Raw genomic sequence first — 25,114 nt, 5'->3', positions numbered from 1 at the left:
CTATGAATGTAAAGTAGAGAATGACCAGTGCTGTATGGTATGTGGTCATTCGCTTGTTAATGCTCGCCCATGGCAACACCTTCTATCGCAGGGTAGTGGTGCATCGCTTAATCGCTGCGCGCGCCAGGAATGGTATGAGGACTATTGGGGATCTATGAATGCAAAGTAGAGAATGACCAGTTCCGCATGGTATGTAGGCATTTGCCCGTTGACGCTCGCCAATGGCAGCACCTTCCATCGCAGGGTAGTGGTGCGTCGCTTAACCGCTGCACCAGGAATGGTATGAGGATTATGGGGGATCTATGAATGTAAAGTAGAGAATGACCAGTGCTGTATGGTATGTGGTCATTCGCTTGTTAATGCTCGCCCATGGCAACACCTTCTATCGCAGGGTAGTGGTGCATCGCTTAATCGCTGCGCGCGCCAGGAATGGTATGAGGACTATTGGGGATCTATGAATGCAAAGTAGAGAATGACCAGTTCCGCATGGTATGTAGGCATTTGCCCGTTGACGCTCGCCAATGGCAGCACCTTCCATCGCAGGGTAGTGGTGCGTCGCTTAACCGCTGCACCAGGAATGGTATGAGGATTATGGGGGATCTATGAATGTAAAGTAGAGAATGACCAGTGCTGTATGGTATGTGGTCATTCGCTTGTTAATGCTCGCCCATGGCAACACCTTCTATCGCAGGGTAGTGGTGCATCGCTTAATCGCTGCGCGCGCCATGAATGGTATGAGGATTATTGGGGACCTATGAATGTAGAGTAGAGAATGACGAGTTACGCATTTTATGTGGTCATTCGCCCATTAACGCTCGCCAATGGCAACACCTTCCATCGCAGGGTAGTGGTGCATCGCTTAACCGCTGCGCCAGGAATGGTATGAGGACTATTGGGGATCTATTAATCTCAAGTAGAGAATGACCAGTTCCGCATGGTATGTAGGAATTCGCCTGTTAACGCTACCGCGATCTATTAATCTCAAGTAGAGAATGACCAGTTCCGCATGGTATGTAGGAATTCGCCCGTTAACGCTACCGCGTCACATCCTTAATTAAGCTTGTGTACCTCCAATTTTTCCATGAGGGAATGGGCATGACAAGTTCGAAATGGATGGGGTTGATAAGGTGTAATCGATTAATCGTTCCAGTTCTGAAATGACGAAACAGCGGCGATTTTCGCTTCGTGAGCGTGTATGCGGCGTTGCGGCGGTTTATTCTGCTGGCGATACGATGAGCTGGTGATGTGGCTGATGTTCCTGAGGTCAAATGATAAAACTTGTGGAAGAGAGACAATCAAGAAATTTTCCGCCGCGTTTTCAGGTTAAGTAGGCTTGCTGTAGATTTGAAGGCATAGTCTTGCCATCGCTGTAGGTTTCGTCACGGTGTGTGCAGCTTTTCTTCGCTTCACTACAAGTATAAATTCGCATTTATTTCGCCAGGAGTGGTATTTCACCATGCTTCCTTGCACGCGACATCACAGAAGAGCAACATTTTCATTTGTCTACAGGGCGCGCAGCATCGCAAGTTTTTTTATGGTGTTAAAATGTGAGAGGTCCGAATGTGCTCTTGTTTGCATGAAAAGCAAGAAAGGTGGAGTGCCCTGTTGTGAAAAGCTTGGAACACAGCATCGAGAACAAGTTAACTTACCAAGAAAGGCACGGATGCTGGCCTGCTCTAGCAAACCGCCACATACGGCAGATGCGACAGGTAGGTTTAGTATTGGTGTGCTAGAGAGCACAACAGGTGTTCGTTGATGTGTGCTGAAGAATGTTTGCAAAGCATTGGGGCCTCGATAAGAGCACTCTCCGTGAAAATTCTGGAGATATTGGTGCACGGGTTGAAACTAAGCTGCGGTGGCTTTCAGTATTTTTGGGAGAATCGCTAAAATGCAGAAAAGTACATCAGCGACAGCGGCGTCTGCACGCTCGGCGTCGGACTTTTCATTCGAGTAGAAGCTTCATTTGTAATGCCGCGCCATGTCGATGACGCGCATTGTTTACTGCATAGAAACTCTGAGCCGCTTTCATTGCTAGCTGAGGAAATTTGGCAGAGCTTTTGTTTGATTATTACGTTCACTTGCAAATTAATGGTAGCATTAGCAACAGTTATTTTTTTTATAAATATATACGGCAGTGCTCTTTGGTTTTAGAAAAGAAAAGTCAAAACAGTAAAATGTTTGTAGCTTCCTTCCAGTTTCGAATTTGCAATGGCGGCGGCGAGCAGTGACTCGCTGAACGGTAAGTTCTTGGTAGCATGACTGGCAGGTTTGGTGACAACATGCAATCTCCAGAGTGCAGTGCTTACTCCCTGAATGTGCCATGACACTGTAACAAAATGCAGTGAACGGAGCGCATGCACAATTTAAGTTGTCGCACTTGTAGCTTGTGTATCTGACGCTGGTCTGACGTTTTGGCTTCACGGTAACAGCAGCACCAACCGAAGTTTGGAGGGAGAGAAAAAAAACCAAAAATTTCACGCCTTGTTGTCTGTTGTTGTAGGTGTGTGCCTACCTGAAAGCGAGCCGACAGTTGTGCTAACAGGTGAGCCTTGAATTCAGCTCGCCTTCCTGTGAAACGTTGAGCACGTGATGTTTGTTTTCTCTGACCTGTGCATGGCGAGTGGAGTGCAGCCGCAGTGTGATTTCTTTGCTAAAATTTTTCGCCCATGGTTTGCGGTAGATCGTGATCAAAACACTACTTTTACTTTCCAATTATCTGGCCTCTTTCACATTGAGACTGTAACTTTCAAGGCGTAGTCTATCTACCGGCAGTCACCGAAGTCGTAAAGGGACCGTGAGCATTTCTCATCACTAAAAGGTGTTGCTTAAAGTACTTAGGCAATTTCCTCGCTGGCGTCCCAGAACCGTGTCTTATTGCAGGTCCTAAATCGATCGGGACTCGATTTATGCGATTTTAAACTTATTTTCGCGGCTTTGGCAGCAGCTGATATTAAGATGCTTCAGGAGCGTTATTATTATTTTGGTAAATTCAAGTTGTGAAAGCGTGTGTATATATTATATGCTTGCATGTGCGCCCACTAAAACTAAACCTTTGCCAGTTCTGTTTGACCCATAGGCAATATTCTTGATCTTGACCCGAAGTGGTATCGTTTTTCTTTTCTTTTTTCTTTTTTTTTTTTTGCGCGCGCTTTTTAGGATTCGGCCTATTTCGAGGATATGGGTACAATTCAAGCAGTGAGGTGGTTAAAGCCCTCGCCAAGACTGGTATCCCAGGGGTAAAGCTCGTGACGAAAGAAGTGCCCGTGGAATACGACACTGTCATGACTGTTGTGCCCCAGCTGTGGCAGGAATTCAAGCCTGATGTAAGTCTTGCTTGCCATTCGACAGCTGCAAATAATACGATCCACCATTCTTCAGAACTTGATTCTTCTTTTTAGTCTATGTTCTTTAATGACCAAAAAAGAAGTCAGTTGGTCTCACTGTGTTCATATTTGATTGGAATTTTTTGTTGGAAATTTTTTCCGCATGCAAGTATAGTGTTGATACAGCTTGTTGTTTCAATGTTTGCCATCATGAGAAATCGTATCGCCTCTTTCAGCTTGTAGTGCACTGTGGAATGAACGCCACTGCTCGGAACCTGGTTGTTGAGAACCAAGCTAACAATGGCAGCTACTCTGCTGTGGACAACCGGGGCATTGTTCCTAAACAGGTGATGTAGCAGCACTCTTCAGTGTCAATGTGGTCTGAAAACACATCAAGGCTGAAAACACATGATTGAAGCCACTGCGCACCTGGTGCACTGGTCTCGCAAAATATGATTCATGGCAAGCTTTAGTTTTCACATTAACAATAGGCACTAAACTGCAACCAAGCAAAATTTTATCACCCTTGCACTAACCATGCAAAACGAACATATTTGGTATTTCACCTTATGTGTCTTCAACCCTTCGACATAAACACATGGGGTGCTCAGAGGTAAACTCAACCATTAAACAGATCCTTCAGTCTGTACTGCATATAATTAGGGGTTCGATGTTTTTGGTTTTTATTTCTTGAAAATTCAGCGGACTTTTCAGTCTATTTCAGAACCCCAATTCTCAGTTTTTTTGGCGAATATTATTTCCCAAGGAAGAATCACCGGTTTCGGTCAGTGAAATATGTGGCATCCTTTTGCACTCAAAAGCCTTGTATAGTATCTCTGCTTGTTTGTTCGCAAGAGTAGTTTGTGTACAAGTAATCAACATGCAGATGGCCACGTTTAGAGTATGAAATAATATCACTGTGAAAAAAGTTACAGCTTAAAGTTGAGTGATCAGGCCATGAGACAAAAACGTAAGTACAACCTTATTTTAAAAGCTGGGTTGTGAAAAAACTCAAGGAATTAAAAAAAGCAATAACAACGGGGGAGCTGCACACATATGTACTTGCCTCGCTTAGGCAAGTGGAGCCAGACCTTTCTTTCCAGTCACCTTCATGTCAGGATAGCTTAATTTTGTTGTGATAAATGCACTTGTATTTGTTGCTTACACCACACTGCTCCCTTCAGTCGTGAAATGAATTGTGAAAGCAGCAAACGTTTCATGAGGAGAATGTTTCGGATTGGAAAGAAAGAGCAAGTGACTACAGCCCAAATCTAGGAGGCAGATGGCCTCTAGTTGCATAGTCCGCATGGTGATGGCAGTGCCGCTGAAGCTTTGTGGAGGCCACAACGTGACACTTTTTTGTCACACTTATGTATAGTTTTGGGTTGATGGTGGCTTGTCATGGTTACAAGCATTATCAGTGTTGTTGCATGTCGTGCTGTGTGAAAGCTCCTTAACCAGTTAACGGATCTGATAAAGTTGTCACAGTCGGTGAGCAAAAGGTGCTGCGCTAGTAATGGAAGGGAAGCATAGCTGGGGGCGGTAGCAAGTTAGGTGGACGGATGAGATTAAGAAGTTTGCGAGGATAGGGTGGCCTCAGCTGGCACAGGACAGGGTAACTAGACCAGTTTCACGAGCAGTTGTGCTACACCACCGCCACCGCGATGCACTCCAGGAGTTGTGGTACTCTGGCCGGCGGCCACGTCGGCGCAAGAAGCGGTCCTGCTTGCATCGCCACACAATGTTTGTCTGCATGAATGCCGTGTTTGTGGCATGAATGGGTCCACCTGAGGGGTATCATGTGTTCCAACAGCTATGCGAAGCAGAGGGCCCAGGATTTTTTGTATTGTTGAAAAGAAGAAAACGTCTCGAAAACAGAACACAGAAGCTGGTCATGAGAGGCAGCTGAAGAAGCTCTGTTCAGTATATTTAGCTGTCGTATCCCTGGTCTGAAGCTCTGGTAAAGCCTTTTACATCTTTGAGGAAGGCAGTTGGATTCAATTTTGTGCTGCTTTGTCAAGACATCTTTACCACGATTTCTGCCCTATGTGAGGTTGTGAGGGAAGAACTGTGTGAAGTTCTATTGCTACATTCAGGAGTCCACAACGCATGCATGCGCTATGGGCACATTTACTCCTGATACCTCTAGCTGCCGTAGTAGCAACAATGCTTTATATATTTCTTGGCATGAGAAATCATGACTGTAAAACCTTAAAAATATGGAGTAATTTGTCATTTTTGTGTTGTAGATTGGTCCTTGGCCACTCCATTTAGCGACATGCCATTTATTCCAGAGCATCACTCCCACCTTACTCAGTATATTCAAAAATAAAAAAAACAGCCATCTAGTGTTTATCCATGAGTTCACATGTCCGCATCCATACTAAGAAAATAGCGAGAGCGTGTCACGTGGGAGGCGCCCGGCAGCAAAGATTATATTACACTAAATAAAAAAGCAGTCAGTGTTACAACAGTGCTCACAAAAGTAGGCTTATTGGTTGCAAGTACTATAACCCTTATCTCGCGTACTGAAAACGTGCCCAATTTGCTTCTCGTTTTCTTATTTTACACTGAACACACGCAATTGTCAGCAGAATGGTATAGATTGTTCATACTGCTCAGCTTTCTTGCCGGTAAGCCATCAAGCACTTTGTGAATATATTTATGTTTATTTGAGCAAATAAAACAACTGCGGACTCGGTATAGGCAAGAAGTACGACAAATAAAGACAACAAGCATTTTATTTCATGGCGAGTGGATGCTTTGATGGATGCCGTGAAAATTAACAGGGCCAAATGGAATGCTCAGAAATGTAAGCACAGTCTGAGGATGCTCAGACGCATGCATTGCTATGCATAGAAATGTTCTGCTGGCAAAATGAGCAAAAGTGACAGTCAGGCATGTTTTCATTGTCACCTGCAGCATTTAAGCATGAAGGTTTGAGTAACAAGCTCTACGTCGCTGCTGCAGTCACCCCCATTATACAGCAACTACACACCCTCTAAGCACTGCACCAGCTGCGATTAGCTCTGCACCCCTTAAAAACTCTGTAGTAGCGTGCGTTTCTTTTTTTCTTTAGCTGACCACAATAAATGACACGACGGAAAGCTGCTGCAACCGTGGCTTATGCCAGTCAAGGCCCCAAATAAGACGGGGTGTCGTGCAGATGCCACCGTGAAAGACTACAATCAAGATTGTGCTGCACTGCTTCTGGTAAATGCGCGCATGCGCAGTGGACTTTGTGGAACCGGTCTGTGGGAGAGGCCGTTGCCCTGCAGTGGGCGTAGTGTGACTGGTGCTGCTGCTGCTGATGATGATGATGATAATAATAATAATAGTAGTAATAATAATAATAATAATAATGGTGAAAGAAAGAACAGTGTGCAGTCCCTATCACACTTAGACAGAAACTGGAATCATGTGATGACCGCACTTTGCAAAGTGCTGCTGCCAACAACCGGAGATACTGGGCGGCACAAGGCGCATGCACTTATTGTGCATGTGCGTTTACTGTCAGTTCTCACCGGCTGTCAGCAGTAGCATTTTGCAAAGTGCAGTCTTCACGCGCTTCCAGTTTCCCTCTCAGTGTGAAAGGGGCTGTACATGTCTGTGAAGTGACGTGCACCCCTCGGCGTTAAAGAGACTCATTAACACTATTGCGTCATACCCTTAAGGTGGAGCTTAATTGTCCCCTCCAGTTTTAGTGCGCTGGCACTAGGGCACCCACTCGCCGATCTCGCCGATCTTTGTGCCAGCTTGACTTTAAAAACCGAGCCTCGAATCAAAATCGAAATGAAAACCAAAGTGCTCGTGCACCTAATTCTCATTTAGCCTAACCATGCAAAATTGTCCCCATTTTTTTTTCTCCTTGTCATGATTTAGGGTCTCTGCTGTGGGGTATCTCCGCAAAATGAACGGCTTCGTACCTGCTTTGACCTCGCTGCACTGACTGAGAAGCTAAAGACAGCTGGATGTCCAGTTCCTGTTGGCACTTCAGACGATGCAGGCAGGTGGGTTGTCATTTGTAGGTGGCCTTGCTGTCTGCTTCCCTCTTGTAGTACCTCATACCTTAGTACCTTTAGTACCTGTAGTACCTCATACCTTAGTGTAGTACCTTTTTACAAAGATGTTGAGGGCCTTCATCACATTGCGAGCATCTGCTTGTAGAAGTCTACAGAGATTAAATGTGAGGCTCCCTCATGCTGTGGCTGCAGTCCAAGAAAGCACGTGGTCCGAAGGGCATGAAAGGCCTGTATCCACAGCTGGTTTTGGGCTGCTTCATTGAATTTGTTGCTTCTTGCCTGATGAGCAAGAGTCTCAAAGCAAGTCGAGCCCTAGTGGTATCACCCACGCAAATTTTGTAGCCTTGGGCTGTTGTCACTAAGCGGCAGTGCTGTCTGCAACCTGCTTTGTTGGAAGTTTTAGTGTCGCTGGAGAGCGCACTCACAAGCAAATGGGTTTGCAGAGCCACTTGGCTCTCTGTGTAAAGTGACAGTTCAAGGAGTTGGCGGGAAGATAAAGTGTTTTTTTTTTTTTCACTGTTCGAAGGGATGGATTCGAATTTATGAAGCTTGAAGGTAAAGCATGCAAAGTGCTTTTGCATTGGCATTAGCATAATGTCCAGTTAAAACCAGGACGATGTTCAGACTTCTGCTTATAGCGGTGCAGCTGTGCAGAGAAGCTCGGAAATGCCATCATCACGGTCAGCTCGTTTTGCTGCTTGCACCCATGACCGGCTTTGTCCCATCAAATGCCACCAAACGACACTCCAATGGCTTTGCCTTTGGCAGTGTTTGTTTGCTTTATGCTGCTTTATTCTTTTGAGTAAGCATTACTACGATGGAAAATTGATCACAGGGTGCCCTACCTGGCACTGTGCACTGAGGGGAAGCATGAACAGCATCTACAATTAATCACCATTTAATATGTTAGCAAAAAAGATTTCGCATGCTTTTTCTGAAAGTTTCACGCCTTTGACTCCTTCGTCCAGTTCTAAAATATCTTCTGTAGCTCTTTAAAGAGTAAACGAAGGCACAGTTGGAAATGTGGATCTTGGTACCTTTCAAAGGTAACATTAAGTTGGCACAGACTAAATTATATGACTGTCCTGCTTATATGTAAACTGCTCTTACTACTAGATGACCTGTTTAATTTTAGTACTTCATTATGTCACTAAATCTAAGGTAAATGCTTTTGTTTTGGGGAAAAAAGCTAGCTTTGAATGCATTTATAATTGTAGTAAAGCACTTTGTGGAGGTTTGTGAACGCCACTGAAAGTGTTCAGTGCCTATTTGGTTTACTGACTGTCATCGCATCGCTTGTGTGGCACAAAACTGCAATGTAGTTCACAAACTGAACTCTGCTTGTTGAAGGGAACACTACATTCACTTGCACAGTTGAAAAGCATTGTGCAAAAGGCTGTAATGACCAGTGATGTTTATGTGAAGTCAGCTAAATAAGTTGATGCTTACCCATCCTCTTTCCTGCTGTGTCATCTGTCAGAAAAGCGTCCAGGTAAGGCACTCATTTCCAAAGTGCTCGTAACATCTTGCCTTCAGCACTAAAGCTATTCATTGCAAAGATTACCTCCTTCTGTTATAAGAAGACTAGGGCTTCCTTTATTTCTTGGTCCCCCGTCTGAAGTACTAGTCTTTTCATATTACAGCGAACAACCAACTGTCCCAGCTTTCCAGCTTGACTGCATGACCTCCTCATTTGTTGCTTCAGAAGGAGTAAACGTGGTGCACTACAGTGCAATCCACTTGTAAAGATATTGAGAAAACCCTAAAATCTGATCGCTGTAACCGACTATCGTTATACCTGGACCGGCAAGAAAAAAGAAATAAAATCAAAAAGAACACGCCCACGTATTCAGCCATGCATGTAGCCACCCCCCACAGGCACTTCTGTGAAGGGCGCACTGAGTCGTAGCACTCTGCCAAGTTTCCTGACCCCCGCTGGAGCTCCCTTCAAAAGATATACATGCCGTGATGTTATGGAGGTATAGCATCTTGGCACGCTGCCCAGGTCTGTGCTGCGGACACCAAGAAATGGAGGAATGCGCTAAGAAAAGGTAGCGCTTTAAAAAAAAAGTAAATTCTCATCGTTTGCGTGAGAAAGCGTTGGGCAGGGGTGGCCGAGCAAGCTCTTCCCTCCTCCCTCTAGCGACTGTGACGCTGGTGGCACTTGGTTCCCAGGGCGATGCCCAGTGATGTTGCCACGCTGGTCTGTTTACGAAGTTTTTACGGCATTCACTTCAGAGTATTTTATTTTATCAAACTTTCAGACAAATTTGTGTGGCAAACACCTTCTGGGCGGCCATAATCCGGTCGTTGTATCCGTTATTTCACTGGTGATTTTATCGTTATAATAAGGTTTATTTTTACATAGCAGCAATGGAGGAATTGATAAATCTATAGAACTTGATTTTTGTAAGCGATACATCATTGTGTCTGGAATCATTATAAGTTGATTACACAGTTGTAAACTTAAAAGCTCAAATGAGTTTTGTTTTGCAGTTTGAAAAATCTGATTGTAATGGCAGTTGCATAAGGTGCAATTGCTTTTGCAGTTACAAGAAAGATGCAGGTTCGATCCCGGCTGCAGCGGTTGCATTTCGATGGAGGCGAAATTCTGGAGGCCCGTGTACTGTGCAATGTCAGTGCACGTTGAAAGAATGACTGGTGGTCAAAATTATTCGGAACCCTCCATTGCGGCGTCCCTCATGTCCTCAGTCGCTTTATTAATAATACCAGAGATCTATTTATCGCAAGGGACTTTAAACCCCATAAAACCAACCAGTCATAAAGGAATAGGCGTACGCTAAAATACACTGATGCACAAGTCTCTCCACAGGCAGGGGGGGCTATGGTTTGGGGTGATATCTTCTGGGAAGCAGAGTATAATACGGTACAAGATTTGCTTTCCCACACCTATTTGGAAGGTGCCAGTAACAAGCCTTTGCTCTTGATGGCAGAGCTCATCTCATGCTCATGCTGTCTTTGTGTTCTCTAGGTACCTCTGCGAATTCATCTACTTCACCTCGCTCAGGATCAGCCCTTGGACTGTCTTTATCCACGTGCCGCCCATAGGTGAACCTCACAGCGTTCAGCAGCTTGCCTGCACTGTGAGCGCAATTGTTCTGGCCCTCCTGGAGCAAAAGAGGGACATGACCAGGTCAGATGCTGGTAGCAAGCATGACCAGGGTAAGAATGAGGAAAATCGGGTTATTGCGGCAGGGTGCAGTGAAAGTAGCTCGTCCTAACGCCGCTGACTGTGTGCAAGCTACAGTTGCGAATTGCAGGCATGACTCTGCAAAGTAGTGAAGGTATGATGTGTCCTGGATGAGTGCACATTTTATTGTAAGAGTTGTGTTGTTTGTTCTAGTGGTAGGCATCAAGCCCCCTCCTGGGCCATGTCACTCTTGCTGACATGCTAGATTTCGGCTGCTTATCAAAGGTGCTGCTGTGCAGTGGCTTTAAATCCTTTTAGAGAAAACATTTAGTATTTCGTTTTTTATCTGCAGTTGACCAAGCCTGCACTTGCTCGAATTTTATTTGTTCTGTAAATAAAGGGTTTCATTTAGTACAAACTAATTTTGAGTGCCTAGTACCTGCTTTACGTGGATTTTTGTCTCAAATGTTTAAGTGCCTGTTAATTTCTGGCGAGTCATTGTCTGTCAAGCCATGCCATTTGAGAGTTGACATTGCTGGATTACTTGGTGTAGTCTTTGAGCACCTCTTAGTTTCCAGTGAATTATTGTCTGTCAAGCCATAAAATACGAAAAGCTGACATTGCTGAATTACTTGATTTATACCCCTGTCGCACGGCCAGTTTCAGTGGCCATCGAGTCGAGAGCCTTCGAGATTTTCGACAAACTCGAGGGAGTTGTGTTACTGCTACACGCAAACCTCAATGGCCATTGAAATGGTTCTCGCGTCTTACGCCAAGCTTTTGTGGCACCACAGTCGCTATGTTTGGTTTCACGCAAATAACAAAAATATTTTTATGGAACCTAACTAAATGTTGAAATACACTTTCTTTGCAGTCATAAGGCGTGTTCACACTTGTCCAAAAATCCGGCAAGCGAAGCGGATTCGCTCGCTGCAAAAACTAGGAGCTGTTCTCATCTGTTGACGTCCGGGCGAGGTGGAACCGCTGCGCCACTGCTGTTTCTCACTTTTGCACTCCACGTCGCTGCTCGCAGCGTACACAGATACAGTGAGAAAAGTGCATAAATTTACGCTGTCTACATACCACAAGCATATGCATGCTTACGTGCACTAAACGCAGGCACATTTCTACTTTTAGTGCAGCGTATGCTAGCACAGACGCAAAAATAAACTCAGCCTATAGTGGCGCCATTTGGTTGTCAGGACGGGAACAATTACTGTCAACAAATCGACTCTCTTCTTAAGCCTAGCAGCAGCAGAATTGTCACTCTAAATAAAAAATAAAACAAAGTTATCACTTATAAGTTTCGTTATAGGCAAGGTGAGACGAAGCAAAAGACCACTGCCCAATTAATGGCCAGTGAACGGACTGAAATGGCAGCAAAAATGAGAATTCAGTCCAAATCGAGGGGTCCGGCTCTGAAGGGCGCCGCCATGTTTGTCGCCGTGCTGCGGAAATCGGTCTGGACCGATCAGCGTCAAAAGTGGCCGAGTCTGCTTTGTTCGCCGGATTTTTGGGCAAGTGTGAATGCGCCTATAGGAGGTTTTTAGCTATTATTTTGCGTTGTCTTGAAAGATGACCTGCTGTCGCAATTTTGTAAGGCTCTGGCAACACTGACAACACTGACGTTTTCGGCTTCTGCGATAGCATAAAAATAATGCGCTTTAAACCAGACCAATACAATTTTTAAATTATTGTGCAGGCTAATAGTTTACTGCTTGCATTAAAGTTTGAGAGAATAATGTTTGTTCATGCTTATGTATCGTGCATGAAAGTGTGCGTTGCCGTGGGTAACGCTCGAAGGTCCTCCAAATCTCGATAGAGTTTTGCGTTGCTCCGTCGACTCGATAGACTATTGATTCGATGGACATTCAAACTGGCCGTGTAGCAGTACTCAATCGCCTTTGAGTCGATAGAATATCGGTTCAAGGGCCTTCGAAACGTCCGTGTGACAGGGGTATTAGTCTTTTGAGCATCTGTTATTCTCTGGTGAATTATTGTCTGTCAAGCCACACTCGTGTTTGAAAGTTGACATTGCTGAATTACTTGGTATACTCCTTGACTGTGAGCAGGACGTTGCACAAAGCTAAATCATTTTGGCATGCATGTGTTTTTATGAAATTGTACTCTTTTGGTATTGATCAAATTCTACAGCAGAAATGCCGAATGTTTACCTATTTGACTTCTGAATTGGCCGCTCTTTCACTGCTGACACTTTTACTGCCTTGCTGGGTGAAGCTGCAGAGCCCAGGTCAAGTAAAGTATCAGCCAGAGTTGGGGCTGCTGTCTGAAGCATTTTGCAGTTTTTGGAGCAAGAAACTGGTAGAAAATGGTGATGGGCCATTACTGACGGTGCAAGGATGTGAATGCAGCACATCAGGCATCATCCTTACTCACTGCAAGCACCTGATCTCATGAGCTTCTGGTATTACACTTTGAGTGGACCGCGAATTTTATGATGTTTCATTTTTATGAAGGATATAGTTGCCTTACCAAGGACACAGTGTATGTGGATAGCAACATAGGTAGAAAAAACTTGCACAGTTTACACTGCTTTGTTTTCAAACTGTTGTGTCATCAGGGCAGATTTATGGGTTGTTCTTGAACGGGCAGTCGGTGGGAGCTGCCTCATTTGAACCACATATGTCTCAGACTTTTTTTCACTGAAAGAAAAAAAGAAAGGGTGCAGCACGGTTTTTCTATACAAAATTTCTCACTTGGAGGAAGCCCCCCTACCATACATCCACCCCTGTGTGCCATTTTGTAGTGAATTTCTTTATTGTGTATTAAAGCAATAGCTTTAAGGCTCCCGTTCAGTGGAAAAGGTAGCATGGGCATTGTGGCCAGAAACCAACGACGAAATAATTGAAAAGAGGACTTGTAATGTGAATTAAAGGTCAACACATGTCTCAAACGACTTAACTTTATAAAATAAGTGGTTTTACGTTAGAAAAATTCTGTATATTTCAATCAGGATTCGGACCCACGACCCTTGGGTGGCCACGCAGGCAAGCTTATGCAGTTTTGTTACGAGCAGGGCTTTATACGTACTATTTGATGTGGTCTTTCATGTTTCTTGCAAGTTTATGCTAATGAGTGTGTGTGTAATTGGAGTTATAATAATGGAAATAGTAAGCGAATACCAAAATGCATGTTGGCGTTTCATCTCCTCTTTGCCTGAAGTGGCATAGTGGCGCCTGCTTGCAGCGGCCCCCGGGAAACCCCCGTGATCTGATGCAGGCTGCTGCTCCATCAAATGGCACAGTTTTCTCGGTGCAGAACCTGCATCCAGGTGGAATGTACCTTTGTGGCCATGTGATTGTGTGTGTAGTGCAGTGAGTACTATCAATGTGCGTGTATATGAAGCAACATTATGTATGTAAACTGCAATATGGAAAAGTTTAAAAGCAGGAATGGGAAAACTGTGTTGCGATAAATGTGTGAGTGTGAACAAAGAACAGTGACTGTGTGTGAAGAGAAGTCGCTGAAGGGAGCCATTGGGTCTCCTTTATTTGGCTGCACTTTCTGCCCTAGTTCACAAAAGTGCCGTGCCAGTTCTTGCGATGCGAGTGTAGCCTAACACTAGTGCTCTTGGTAGAGCGACTAAATCGAGTGAAAAATTGAGCCGTGTTCTGGTGTTTGTCACATGTCTTGACATATGCACGGGATTGTGCTAGCTGTATTGAACACTATGCTTTTGTTCGAAGTGGCGCATCTCGTGGAACGGCTATGAAATTTGTTACTTCCAAAAGTGATAAATTTGATGCCGCCGTTTCCTTTGCAATGGGCAAAGTGGCGCAGGTCGGCCGTTACAGAGTCAACGGTATACATACTATGAAGAGGCAACAAACGTTGAATTCAAGAGGTTATTCAGACTTCCGCTCGAGACAACCTTTGAGTTCATATGCGTGATTCAGGCTGTTGCCGTTCTATCCGAAAAGTGACTGCGGTTGTCAGCCGATTACAGAACGAAAAAGTTGCCCCTATTTGAAGTCAACAACTCGTGTTCACTGTCGGCAGACGGTGACGGCGGAGCGACTATCAGGGACTGGCTGGCAGGCAAAAGCACGGCTGACGGCGGCCTCGCCGTGAGTCACCATAAGCGTTGCGATCACCCATTAAAAAACTTGCAGGGGTTCAACGCTGCTGAACTGAATGTCGAGCAATAGCTCCGGTGAGATAAGACACAATGGTGGTTTCAATGTTGTTTTACCATGCCCGGCCGAGAGCTTTGGCTGTGTGCAACCTAACGTTGCACCGAAGACAACCAGTGTTCTGTTCAACACATCAAAGTGCACCGGCGTTCTATCCAGAACCCAATTTCATGCCCTACGTGTGATGTCAGTGGGGATTAAAGATCCCCAGGTTGTTGATCCCGAGACCTCCACTACAGCACCTCTTTCTTCCTTTCTTCTTTCACTCCTTCCTTTATTCCTTCCCTTATGGTGTGATTCGGGTGTGCACCGAGTTTCCTTTCCTTAAAACCAATTTTTATTTTCATTTTAGTGGCGTGTTGATGGAGGCAGAATGCAAAATGGTGTGGGCTCAACTCAGCTGAGCCAGGTTATAGGGAGCGAAAGGCAACTGAACCAGTGGCTGATGTTGATGCGATGAGGTTGGCAGCATGCGCTGCCCTTTTGCGCTTGAGATACTCTTGCTGCTTATGCCGCTGCTTCTCCCCGCTCTTCATCAGTTTCATCAACTCGACAAGCCTGCTTTCGCAACTTATCTCTAGCCAAAGCGGCTTTGTGGCGCTCTCTGTCGTAGGAATTGCTATAAGCAGCCTGACGCCTTCAATGCTCAGTAGTCAAACAACTCGTCCTGGTGGCCGGTTCTGGATCCATATGTCAGCAGTGTCTAGGCGGCAAGCACTGGCCTTTATTCAGCGAGAGTGAATCACATGGTTAGTCATGTAACATAACTGGAAAGAGCGAGCGGTCGGAGCGGCGGTCGGCGCAGCAGCGGAATGAGCATGGCCGCGGAGCCGTCTGCTACGGAGCCCGTCAAGCACCTTGCACTACTTGCACGAGAAGAGAACTCGCCGCGACTAGTGCAGAAGAGCTCGTGCAGCACGAAGTCAAATCGAGTGCGACAGTGCTGCACCTCCTGAACTGCTGCAGAAAGTGCAGCCAAATCGAGGAGACCTATTAATGCTATTGCTTCATACCATTAAAGATGTAGCTTAAATGCCGCCCTAATTTTATTTAGTGGCCTGCTGTATGTATCGTGCGTTTAATGGTGGTCAGTTTAAGAAGAAAATTAGTCTTCATTTAGACTACAAACGAATGTTTTTGAGAATAATTTTGGTTATTTTTCTTTTTGTATGAGACTTCGTTTATTGTTGAAAATGGATTAAAGTGTAGTGAGCTGCAGCGGTGAGATTGCTGTGCCAACTGCGCAGAACTACCCTCGCTTTAACCCTGCTGCCTGTGCTGTACAACTAGGCTTTTTTTGACAAAACTGCACCAATGCTTTTGACCAATATTTGAACAGGAGACATAGGCAACACGTAAGTTGGAAGTGGGGAGGGGGGCAGAGCAGCTGCGATTATTACGCGGGATAAATTTTCTACAAAAAATTTTTGAGTCCCGAAAACGCAGACAAGTTGCTGGGCAGACTACCCTCGTCTGACCAGCAACTTGCGGTACACACGGTTACGCATTATGCCGCTAAACACGGCTATCGCGAACCAAGCTTGGCAACATCGGTTTACGTCGTTAACCGAGAAGGTAGCACAAAGCGCACGAGCTGGCCCACTTCAAGAACATACTTTCATCGCACTAAATCATGTTCCAAGAGCAACACTTCAAAATAGACAGTTTGTACAGTGCCATGCGACGGCACTTTTATGCAGCCTTCGATCTCGTCCGAAGGCGCAGCAACAGCGTACTGCAGCAATGTCCCGGCGCATTCAAGGTGGTACGCATTATACCACCGTTACGTCGAAAAACGTCCGGTGCCTGCCGCCGCGTTAAATTAAGTGACATGTTTGCAACGCTCACAGCACCAGATTTTGCGCGCTTAACGTAATGGTGCCGCCTGCAAGCGCGGCGGACGACGGCGCTCTGGTGTGCGACTCCCTAGTCATCGCTAGGCCTAACTAGTTTCATATTGAAGCCACTGTGGACGGTGCTTTTGAATTGACCTACACTATACTAAATGGTCCACTTATGGTGCTGCCTTACTGACATTCTCATTGTTTCGTATTAAAAGAAATATATACGATCGATTTCAGCGACGCCTTAGCAGCGAAGCTGTCGTGCTGGTGGGTCAGTTGCGCTGCAACAGCGGCAGCTGCTACGCAGCTGCAAACATAAAACTAGCTTGTATCGCAGTTATTACTCCTACCAGCAACTCGGTACAGGTCAGCGATCCTCAAGGAGGATTCATATTTGACATTCCCATATCCCAGGGCTTATTATGCTGTGTATTCGGCTGTGGAGACAGTGCGGCAACCGGACTGCGCCGTCGGACAGCACTCTCGGCACTGTGCCAACTGTGCTGCAAGATATTCGCAAATGTCGCTTTGCTCCGGATCACCGCGTCACTTCGTTCGTTGCACCACAACCCAGAACGGTGGCGAGCCTTGTGACAACAGCGAATCGTGATTTGAGATAACCGCAGTTAAGTCTGGTATCAGCGGTTAAGCATAACAGCTTTTAGACTGCCCGTGTGACTGCAGGTCAACCAAGAGGTGGCTGCCACTGCAGTGCTGACAGAGCAGGATGGTCACCTGCATGTGCCATCTGTCAGACAGATAGCAAGCACGATCATCGTCGGCTAGACTTGGCACACAACAAATTGCAGTGGCAAGTTCGGGGTGCTGTCATTATGTGGGCAATAAAAAAAAATGAATTTTGCCAACAAAATTTAGGGGTGTCATCATTACGTGAGTGCGATCATTATGCGAGTAAATACTGTATATTTAGTGTGTCACACTTCACTAACGGCAGTTTTGTTTTTCCTTCACCTTTTCATCAATGTACGCACCGCTGCTTATGCCACAGAAGTGACATAGTTGTACAGATGTCAGGCAAATTTACTGTGACTGACTGCCAGTGGGTGCATTTCGCCTCCTGAGCTGTCATTGTGGCGAGACACGGTGCTACACTTAGACGACAGGCGTCATTCGAAACATACTTTTTTTCCAAGGCGACGCCGCTGTGCCTGTCTTTCACGACAGGTGCTTCACTGGGCAGAGACGTGAGGAACTTCAGGATGATACATTAGTTGCTGTGCTAGCATTTTCTTAGCTCACGCAGAGGCACAGGAACTTTCCACACTGATCTGCGTAAAAAAAAAAAAAGACATGGTCTAGTTCACTAGCGTTCTTGAGTAGAAGATTAAGCGGATTAAAGGCAATGTTGGCAGCGTACCACCCGCGCACATATCTGGTCTGGCTAGATGACATCAGCACTTCTCTAAACTGTTCCCTCAAAGTAAATCATGCCAGCATTGCACAAGAACTTTCACCGCGCATGAGAATTGACTGTTCACACATGTACAATCTTTGTCAAAAGTTTAGAGCCCAGGGGGTTTACTTCTTAGCCTTGCAGTCGGACTCCTGAAGCATTCTGGGAATTCCTACCCATTGAAGGAGGCAGAACCAGAAATCTTCTTACCCAGAGGAAATTTGGAGCGCTGGAGATGCATCATGAACCACACAGTGAGGCCCAGAAGCAAACCCCCTGGGCTCCAAACTTTTGACAAAGGCTGTACCTTGTGAGGAATGTTTCAGCCGAGTGGCGTGAGCTTGCCGAGCTTACTGTGAGGCTATGATTTTCGCAGCCAATTTCAGTGCAGTTAATCGTTTGTCACTGTGCGAATGACTCTGAAGGTGAGTGGTACTCATTTAAAATGAGTTTGGCCATGTGACAGAAGTATTACAATCACCAAAATTTAGAAGCTTCAGCAAGTAACTTCTATACATTGATATGCAAACTATGAATTAGTTGCTGCGAAGACACTGCAGGTCACTGCATGCGAGTGCGGTTAGGCATATGAAGGGAATTTTGAGGAAATGATTTCTTTAGCACTGTAATTATCACAGTTCCTGTCTTCTACAAAACATAAATTGGGGACATTTGAAAAAGATGTACCGGAAATAAAACCTTCGCATATTCATTCGCTGTTCCGAGAAAAATCGATTGTCTTTGCATTCGTGTGACTATTAAATCTATTTCTCCTCGCCAATTAAACACCACCACGTATGAAGGGAAAGAAAGTTCACCGCGTATGATATTCAATGCTACTATATTCTGGTCCATAGACTGGTGCAGTACATACGTTGCTCGAATTCTTCTCTTAATTTTTACTTGTCAGAAGCAATGAGCTTAGGCAGGAGAACACTTGCGCTTAACCAAGTACCAATGTTACTTGCCCAACAATGGCGTACCTTTATCTAGTTTGACCAGGTAATGTTTGCTGTTTCCTTTAGGTGCTGGGAATGATGTGAATCTTCAATGCTTTCAAAGTTTTCTGAGGCAAGATTTGGTCACTGTTGGAACGTGGCGGATACGCGATAGCCCTAAAAATTTACAGTAATAAAGAATGTAAAAATGCCTTACAACACCGATTGACATAGCGAGAAGAAAAAACTCAACTAGACTAGATCATGCAGATGGAGAGCATAAAATGGCCTGTTCAAACTGTTGACAACAATGTACAATTGCTGGGCGGCTACCGTCGGTTGTATGGACGGCAGCGACCCATTCGTTGTGGTTTGACACTCTGCGGTTGCTCACGGAGGATGTCATGATCCAGCATTACATGCTCAATATAAACAGTTGTCTTCATGGCAGCGTAAGAGGCAGACATGTAAATAGGAGAGCTCTGAAACAGTGAAATAATTAACAGTCACGAGGAATGTCTGTCGTATGCTCATACGTAAACACTGCTGGCTAGCAGGCAACACGAGCGAGCGTCCACACTATGGAGGGTTTGCCATTGCGCCGCGAGGTGGCGACTCTGCTCGATCTCGCGGCCAATAGGGTGCGATATTGTAGCCATTCGGATCCTACTACAACAAAATTCACGGGACCCACGAAAAACTTTGCTGAAGCAGAAGCTTCATTGTTGTGACCTACTTACACTAGAATTGCAATGATACTTTATCAAATCATATGCTCTAAATTGTGAGCAATAAAAATGTCCCATAGATAATGCGACAAATTTCTCGGATAATATGATTTTTCTCAGTAAGAATGTTAAAAATTAGTCAGTTATAATCATATGATACGTTTAGTGATCATACCATGCATGCATGAACATAGCAGGCCTAGCCAGTGGGCATGCAACATCATCTAATGACACATGACCATCAGCCGCCAGGGCCATAGTTTCTCAATATTGCCTAGAGGGAAAGCTGGTGACACCGTCTATGCAAATTTTTTTAGAGAGCACTCCATCCACCGACGAAATGCCAGGAAGACAAAAGTTTATTTGACTTGGCTAGTGTTGAGCCAAAAATGTGGATTTTGTATCTGAATCGGCAGCTGCACCACTGTGCGCCGCGATGCTGTCCTCAGCATGCAGACAAGATTAGTTTAGTTGTCCACTTTTAACATCTTCACTAAATTTAACACAAGTGGGAAACTGGCACGGACACTTTCACAGCAGTTCTTTGAGCTTCACCTCAAGAAGAGTCGTCCAAGTTTCGTGCTCAACAATAGCCAAGCCGAATACCTGTTATTCCTGTGCCTCTCCATGGTGGATGAAGCGCAGTGCCGCCTGCTTTCTCGTGTTTTCCCGGATAATATGTTACCCCACCTCAAATTTTTTAGAAATGATGGAACGAGATTTTACCGTATTCCCAGTTCTTTCCATGCCTCGCTCAGCTGCCTGCAATTCAGATGCTCCCCTGAACCCTTGACATGCCTCTTGTAGAGCATGGCAGTGTAACTGATGCCCACGCACATAAAGCATTGCCTATCTTCCACAGGTTCACTTGAGTGGCTCACTCCGGCTTGCCGAGGGCTCCTGCCTCCAGCCCATTACTTTACAAGGATGTTCTTAACGCATATGCATCAGGATACAAACACATTCGAAGTCAGTTGGACCATGCATAGCAATGCTATAAGAAAGTTATAACTGAGGCTTAGGTGCCTGACCAGGGAAATGATCTAATTTGGGTAGGTAAAGTTGAAAAACATCAGTGGGAACTGGCATGTATAACCGAAGTTATTTTTTATTAATTGCATTCCTATTTTTCTGTCATTTTCACCAATTTTTTCGAGTTTTCTGTTTTACACGTATGCTGTGAGGTGCTTAAATTTTCTTTCTTCTCTCTCTCTCTTTTTTGAAATGGGGGATGCAGGGGAGGTGAAGTGGCATGCTTATATGTGTCAAGCAGTGCCTGAAGTCTTGCATGGCACCTATCATTAGGTCTGGTAAACTGCTTCACCCAATGCATATTTTCTTGTGTCTTCATGCTTGCGCTGTTGCCGACACCTTTTAAATATCTTTTTGGTATACCATGGATAAGCCAGTCCAAGGGCTTTAAGCCCAAGTGACACAACGCTGTTGAATGTAACTGGTGGCAGCAACAATATGCACAGGAGGTTTTTCAGGAAACGGGGAAGACGTCAAGTATGTAACATCGCATTGCTACAAGCTGTCCTGCTGTATATTAATGACTACTTGACTTTTCAAAACAGGCAGTGTGAAATAACTTCCACATGCACACAAATATATCTGCATTGTTTATTGATTTCTGTAGTAGGTGGACAGCACTCTTATTGTAGACTATTGATTCATCAGCATAATTCATGTTGGTAAGGTGCACTGCACACTGGGTGGCATAGATTTCGCAGCATGCTCTTGGCCCAAACTGTCTTCACAGTTTTTCATGTCGACAAATTCATAGCAGTATGCACAGCCACTGCTGCGAGTACTGTATGTACAGATTGTGCAATCGTGTAAGCGTCGCATAAATTTTGTTCTATTCAAGCACTAGTTGCATATTGGAGAAGAGAAATTATACTTTTTGCTCTTGTTCTTTAGCATTGCTCTCTGTCTGCAATATGTGGAGGCGCTTCATATGGACCTGCCCTTTTTCTGTGAAGCCTGCTCCAAAGTGTTCATGGCCATTCTCATCAATGTATGAGCTTTTTTTTCTTGATTCCTATGTATTAGCCTTTGGCCACCACATGTTTATTGCCATTCAGTGTCACGGCATTTCTGCAGTTGTCCTTGCGTTATATCTGATAGTAGCAGCAGCAGCAGCAAAATGTTCATGGCACATGGGGAATAGTAGCAACAGAAGTAACCTTGTTGCCAAGGGCATTCACACATTTTGGAAAGAAGTGTGCTGTCAGAGAAAATAGAAACCACAGAGAAGGCAAAGGCACTGGAGGGATGAGGCTAGCGCTGAACTGTCAGCAGCTAAAGATGTTATTGACGCTTTCTGCATATTTACTAACAGATCAGAACTGTGAAGTTTAGTTCACAGTTCAGCGCTAATGTCTTTTCTTTCCTTCCTTTGACCTCTGTATGGTGTTTGTGCTATTGTCGATCTTCAGTAAATGAGGAACCAGCTCGAAATTTTCAAGTTCATTGCTGTCAGCTATTGGAGAAACTTTAGGTGTTTCCAGCATTTGTATTCTTGCTAAAGCAGACAGTTTGTGTGGTCTTCTTGGTTTTGTTTTGCTTTTGCCTGAAATCAAAAAGTGCCGTTAAAGGGACTCTGAGGACGATTCTATTTCTGTTCTCAATCAGAATCGATGCTGGGACTCTCTTTAGCTATGTTGTTGTTCTTCTGGCAGCAAAAGATGTTTATTGCTCAGAAGTTTGGATTTCAAAGATTTCCCACCACTTGATTCAAACTTGTGACGTTAACACTGAAAAAGTATCCGTGATCACCATGTTGAAGTGCATGGCGGTTTACCCTGGCTTCTTTATGCCATGCAGAAAGATACTGTCTTGACATACTACAGTTTGCTTACAAATTCTGTTGCTGGTGTGGTGACACCTATATCTCATCTTCTAAGCTCTGTTTTTAATGAAAGTAGTGCCATTGTAGTTAGAAAATGGTAATCTACCGATACAGGCCTCAGTTTGTCTGCAGTGTCCCTTTAAGCTCTGTTGTTGCAGTCACAGCAACTTGCATCTTGTGATACTATTGCGCCGCCAAAGCCTTTTTGTGTACCTAGCCTAGTCTGTTGATTGTGTGGCATATCGAGCTGTGCATTCTGTGCCACTTGCAAACTATTCCATTATTTTGGACAGGTCTTCTTCTTTTTTATTCACTTCAAATGTATACCAACGAGCTTTTTTGCTATGCATTCCTGTTACGTGGAGACGTTGTAATAAAGGGCTCCCATTTTGGCACTGCAAGAGTGCAGATTGTAGTGTTATCATTATGACACACTGTCTGTTCAGTGTCTGCAGTGTCCAAATTAGTATATAGCTCAGCACAATGATCGAAATATAAAGGGCAAAGTTTTTTCGTTATTACTGTTCTGCTGCATTCTGGTGTTTTACATGAGCCTGAAAATGTCGGGTCTAGTCGGCCCGTCATGCTCCTGTGACCGTTAGCGGGTCGGTAATACTTTTCGCTGGGCGAGTTGGTTCATTTTGCTACAGGAAATGCATGTAGCACGTGTGAGAGTGGCACTTGTCCCGCTCATCTGCTGCCCCTTGTCTTTTCTGTCGCGCTACATACATTCCTAATAGCAGGTCCAGCTGAACGGCCGTTGGGCCCGGCCAGGTCAGCCCAATAGCAAGGGGTGATTGACTCATTCCAAACATTTTGGCAAATTGCAAGGGTGGATTCACATGACGGGCCATGGGACCGCAGACCAGGTGTCATGTGACAACCTACTTCCACTCCCTGAAGTTTGCGCCTTGCCCGCATTGTTAGTAAACATAGCATAGCAAAAGACCATGTGCATGCCTAATCCGCTTATCACCACCTGGAGAGCTAGAGTGGCGAAAGCTGGATTAGACGTGCGCTTGGTTTTCCTCAGTACGCGGGCCAGGCACGGACCTCACTGAACAGAAGTGGGACATCACGTGACCCCTGGTCCGCAGGCCACTGGTCCATTGTGTGAGTCCATCGTTTTAGCAGGAGAGGAAAAATGGGAATCTGTCTCACTGACATTTCGGGAAAATAAGGCAATATAGGTGGTTTATTATCGCTGCGTGTGCTCACGTGCGCCCACATTGTGCAGGCTTATGGTGAGTTCCTACAAAACCTTGAGCTCAAAGTTTGCTCTGACTTCATAGCGGCCGCCATCTTGGGGCCCGGATAGCGCAGTGAAAACCTGGGTGTTTTGCTAATCCACTTATCACCAACCGGTTCTTGCGTACACTGTGGAAGCTAGCCTCTGTACTCAAAGATGGCATCCATAACGTCAAGTGCAATTTATACCATGCACGAGCTCATGCGTACGGTACGTATAGATCAAAATGTGATGCCGAGACCGGCTCCCGTGTTCTTTCACACCCAGGCATTGGGCACCATCTTTCTGCAGGCTGCCAAAATGCAACGAAATGCCTTTTTGCCATGTATAATTTAAGCTGGCTTTATAGCGTTTGAGTTCTTAAACATGCCCATGTCATCTTCCTGTAAATACAAGAAGCCATCTTGTTCATGAGCAGGGTTAGCAGATCTGAAACAGACTGTATGTAAACTTTTCTAATGTAGTCTATATCACTCCTCGTGTGCACATTTTTATAAAGTTGACTATTCATTTCATGTTACGTTTTATATACACTAAGAAATAAAACTTTGTACAGAAACAGAATTTAATAAATATTTAAGTAAAACCTGGATTAAAAATAACCAAAACAATTGGAAATCTCGCCCCTCCCTTCCAGAAAAAAGTCTGAAGTCCCTGGTTGAAACCTGCATCATTTTCCATCGGGCGTTAAAAATGACGACCTACGGTATAGATGGATTTATGCAGTGCACAAAGAATTGCGAGAAAAGTACGAACGCATGAGTAAAAAATTTGCCAGGAATTAACTTCGCTTAAACCAATGTGTGACGTGCGAAAGGGCAGTGACGTAAATGTTGATGCCATAAGCAACGCCATAGCAACGAGATGGCTACTTTTTTGGGGGTGGCCGGGGCCAGATATGGAGGTCGCCATTGTGTCGGGCATACTCAGTTATGATTGGATATCGATTTTGGTCCAAATCGGCCAAGGTCAGATTTCAGGGGCGGCCAGGGCCCAGGGCCATGTTGCTGCTTGGTGTCACAGTTTCTGTGGCACCGAGCGATGCACAAGACAAGCAAGATTTTTTCGCTCGGCTCTGATCGTATGAGCGCTTTCCTACTAATACTGTGGCATTTGTGTAAGATAGTTGCGTTAGGATGCACTGACTGTCAGAGCTCGGGCTTTGCTGTACCGGGTGTTTCAGCGAACACTTTCAAAAATTCTTAAAAAGTAGGCTATTTGAAAAGAAAAAAAAACGTTTAGTCGAGAGACGCGCTAATTAGTTACTTGTTAATTAAAACTTACTAATTAACTTTTATTTAATGAAGTTTGCCGGTTTTGTCTATGGCCAGTCTATAGCCACGGAGACGACAATGCCATATTAGTTTTTATAGCAAGGAAAAAGTCATCCTCTATAAAGCCCTGTAGCTAACAAAAATCTGGTGTTCTTTTCCGTGG

The 25,114-nt window shown here is 44.9% G+C and overlaps 1 protein-coding gene across 3 annotated transcripts; it reads left to right on the top strand.

Annotated features, from left to right (window-relative positions):
• Window positions 1-847: 847 nt before the first annotated feature.
• LOC149341904 (pyroglutamyl-peptidase 1) lies at window positions 848-22,834 on the top strand. Of its 3 annotated transcripts, none has more exons than XM_089544202.1 (6): window positions 888-1,709; window positions 2,501-2,542; window positions 3,157-3,323; window positions 3,560-3,670; window positions 7,206-7,333; window positions 10,338-22,834. In XM_089544202.1, the coding sequence occupies exons 1-6, from the start codon at window positions 1,457-1,459 to the stop codon at window positions 10,585-10,587; spliced, it is 951 nt and encodes a 316-aa protein (XP_089400328.1). In that variant the 5' UTR covers window positions 888-1,456; the 3' UTR covers window positions 10,588-22,834. The 3 variants fall into 3 exon arrangements, with proteins under 3 accessions (XP_089400329.1, XP_089400328.1, XP_089400330.1); XM_089544204.1 differs by lacking the exon at window positions 888-1,709 and adding an exon at window positions 2,207-2,239; XM_089544203.1 differs by lacking the exon at window positions 3,560-3,670 and having other exon boundaries at window positions 848-1,709.
• Window positions 22,835-25,114: the final 2,280 nt, after the last annotated feature.

This window comes from Amblyomma mixtum, chromosome 5 (assembly GCF_055824585.1).
Source record: "Amblyomma mixtum isolate Tamu chromosome 5, ASM5582458v1, whole genome shotgun sequence".
Classification (NCBI taxonomy): domain Eukaryota; kingdom Metazoa; phylum Arthropoda; class Arachnida; order Ixodida; family Ixodidae; genus Amblyomma; species Amblyomma mixtum.
This window is presented reverse-complemented; position numbering and strand designations above follow the sequence as displayed.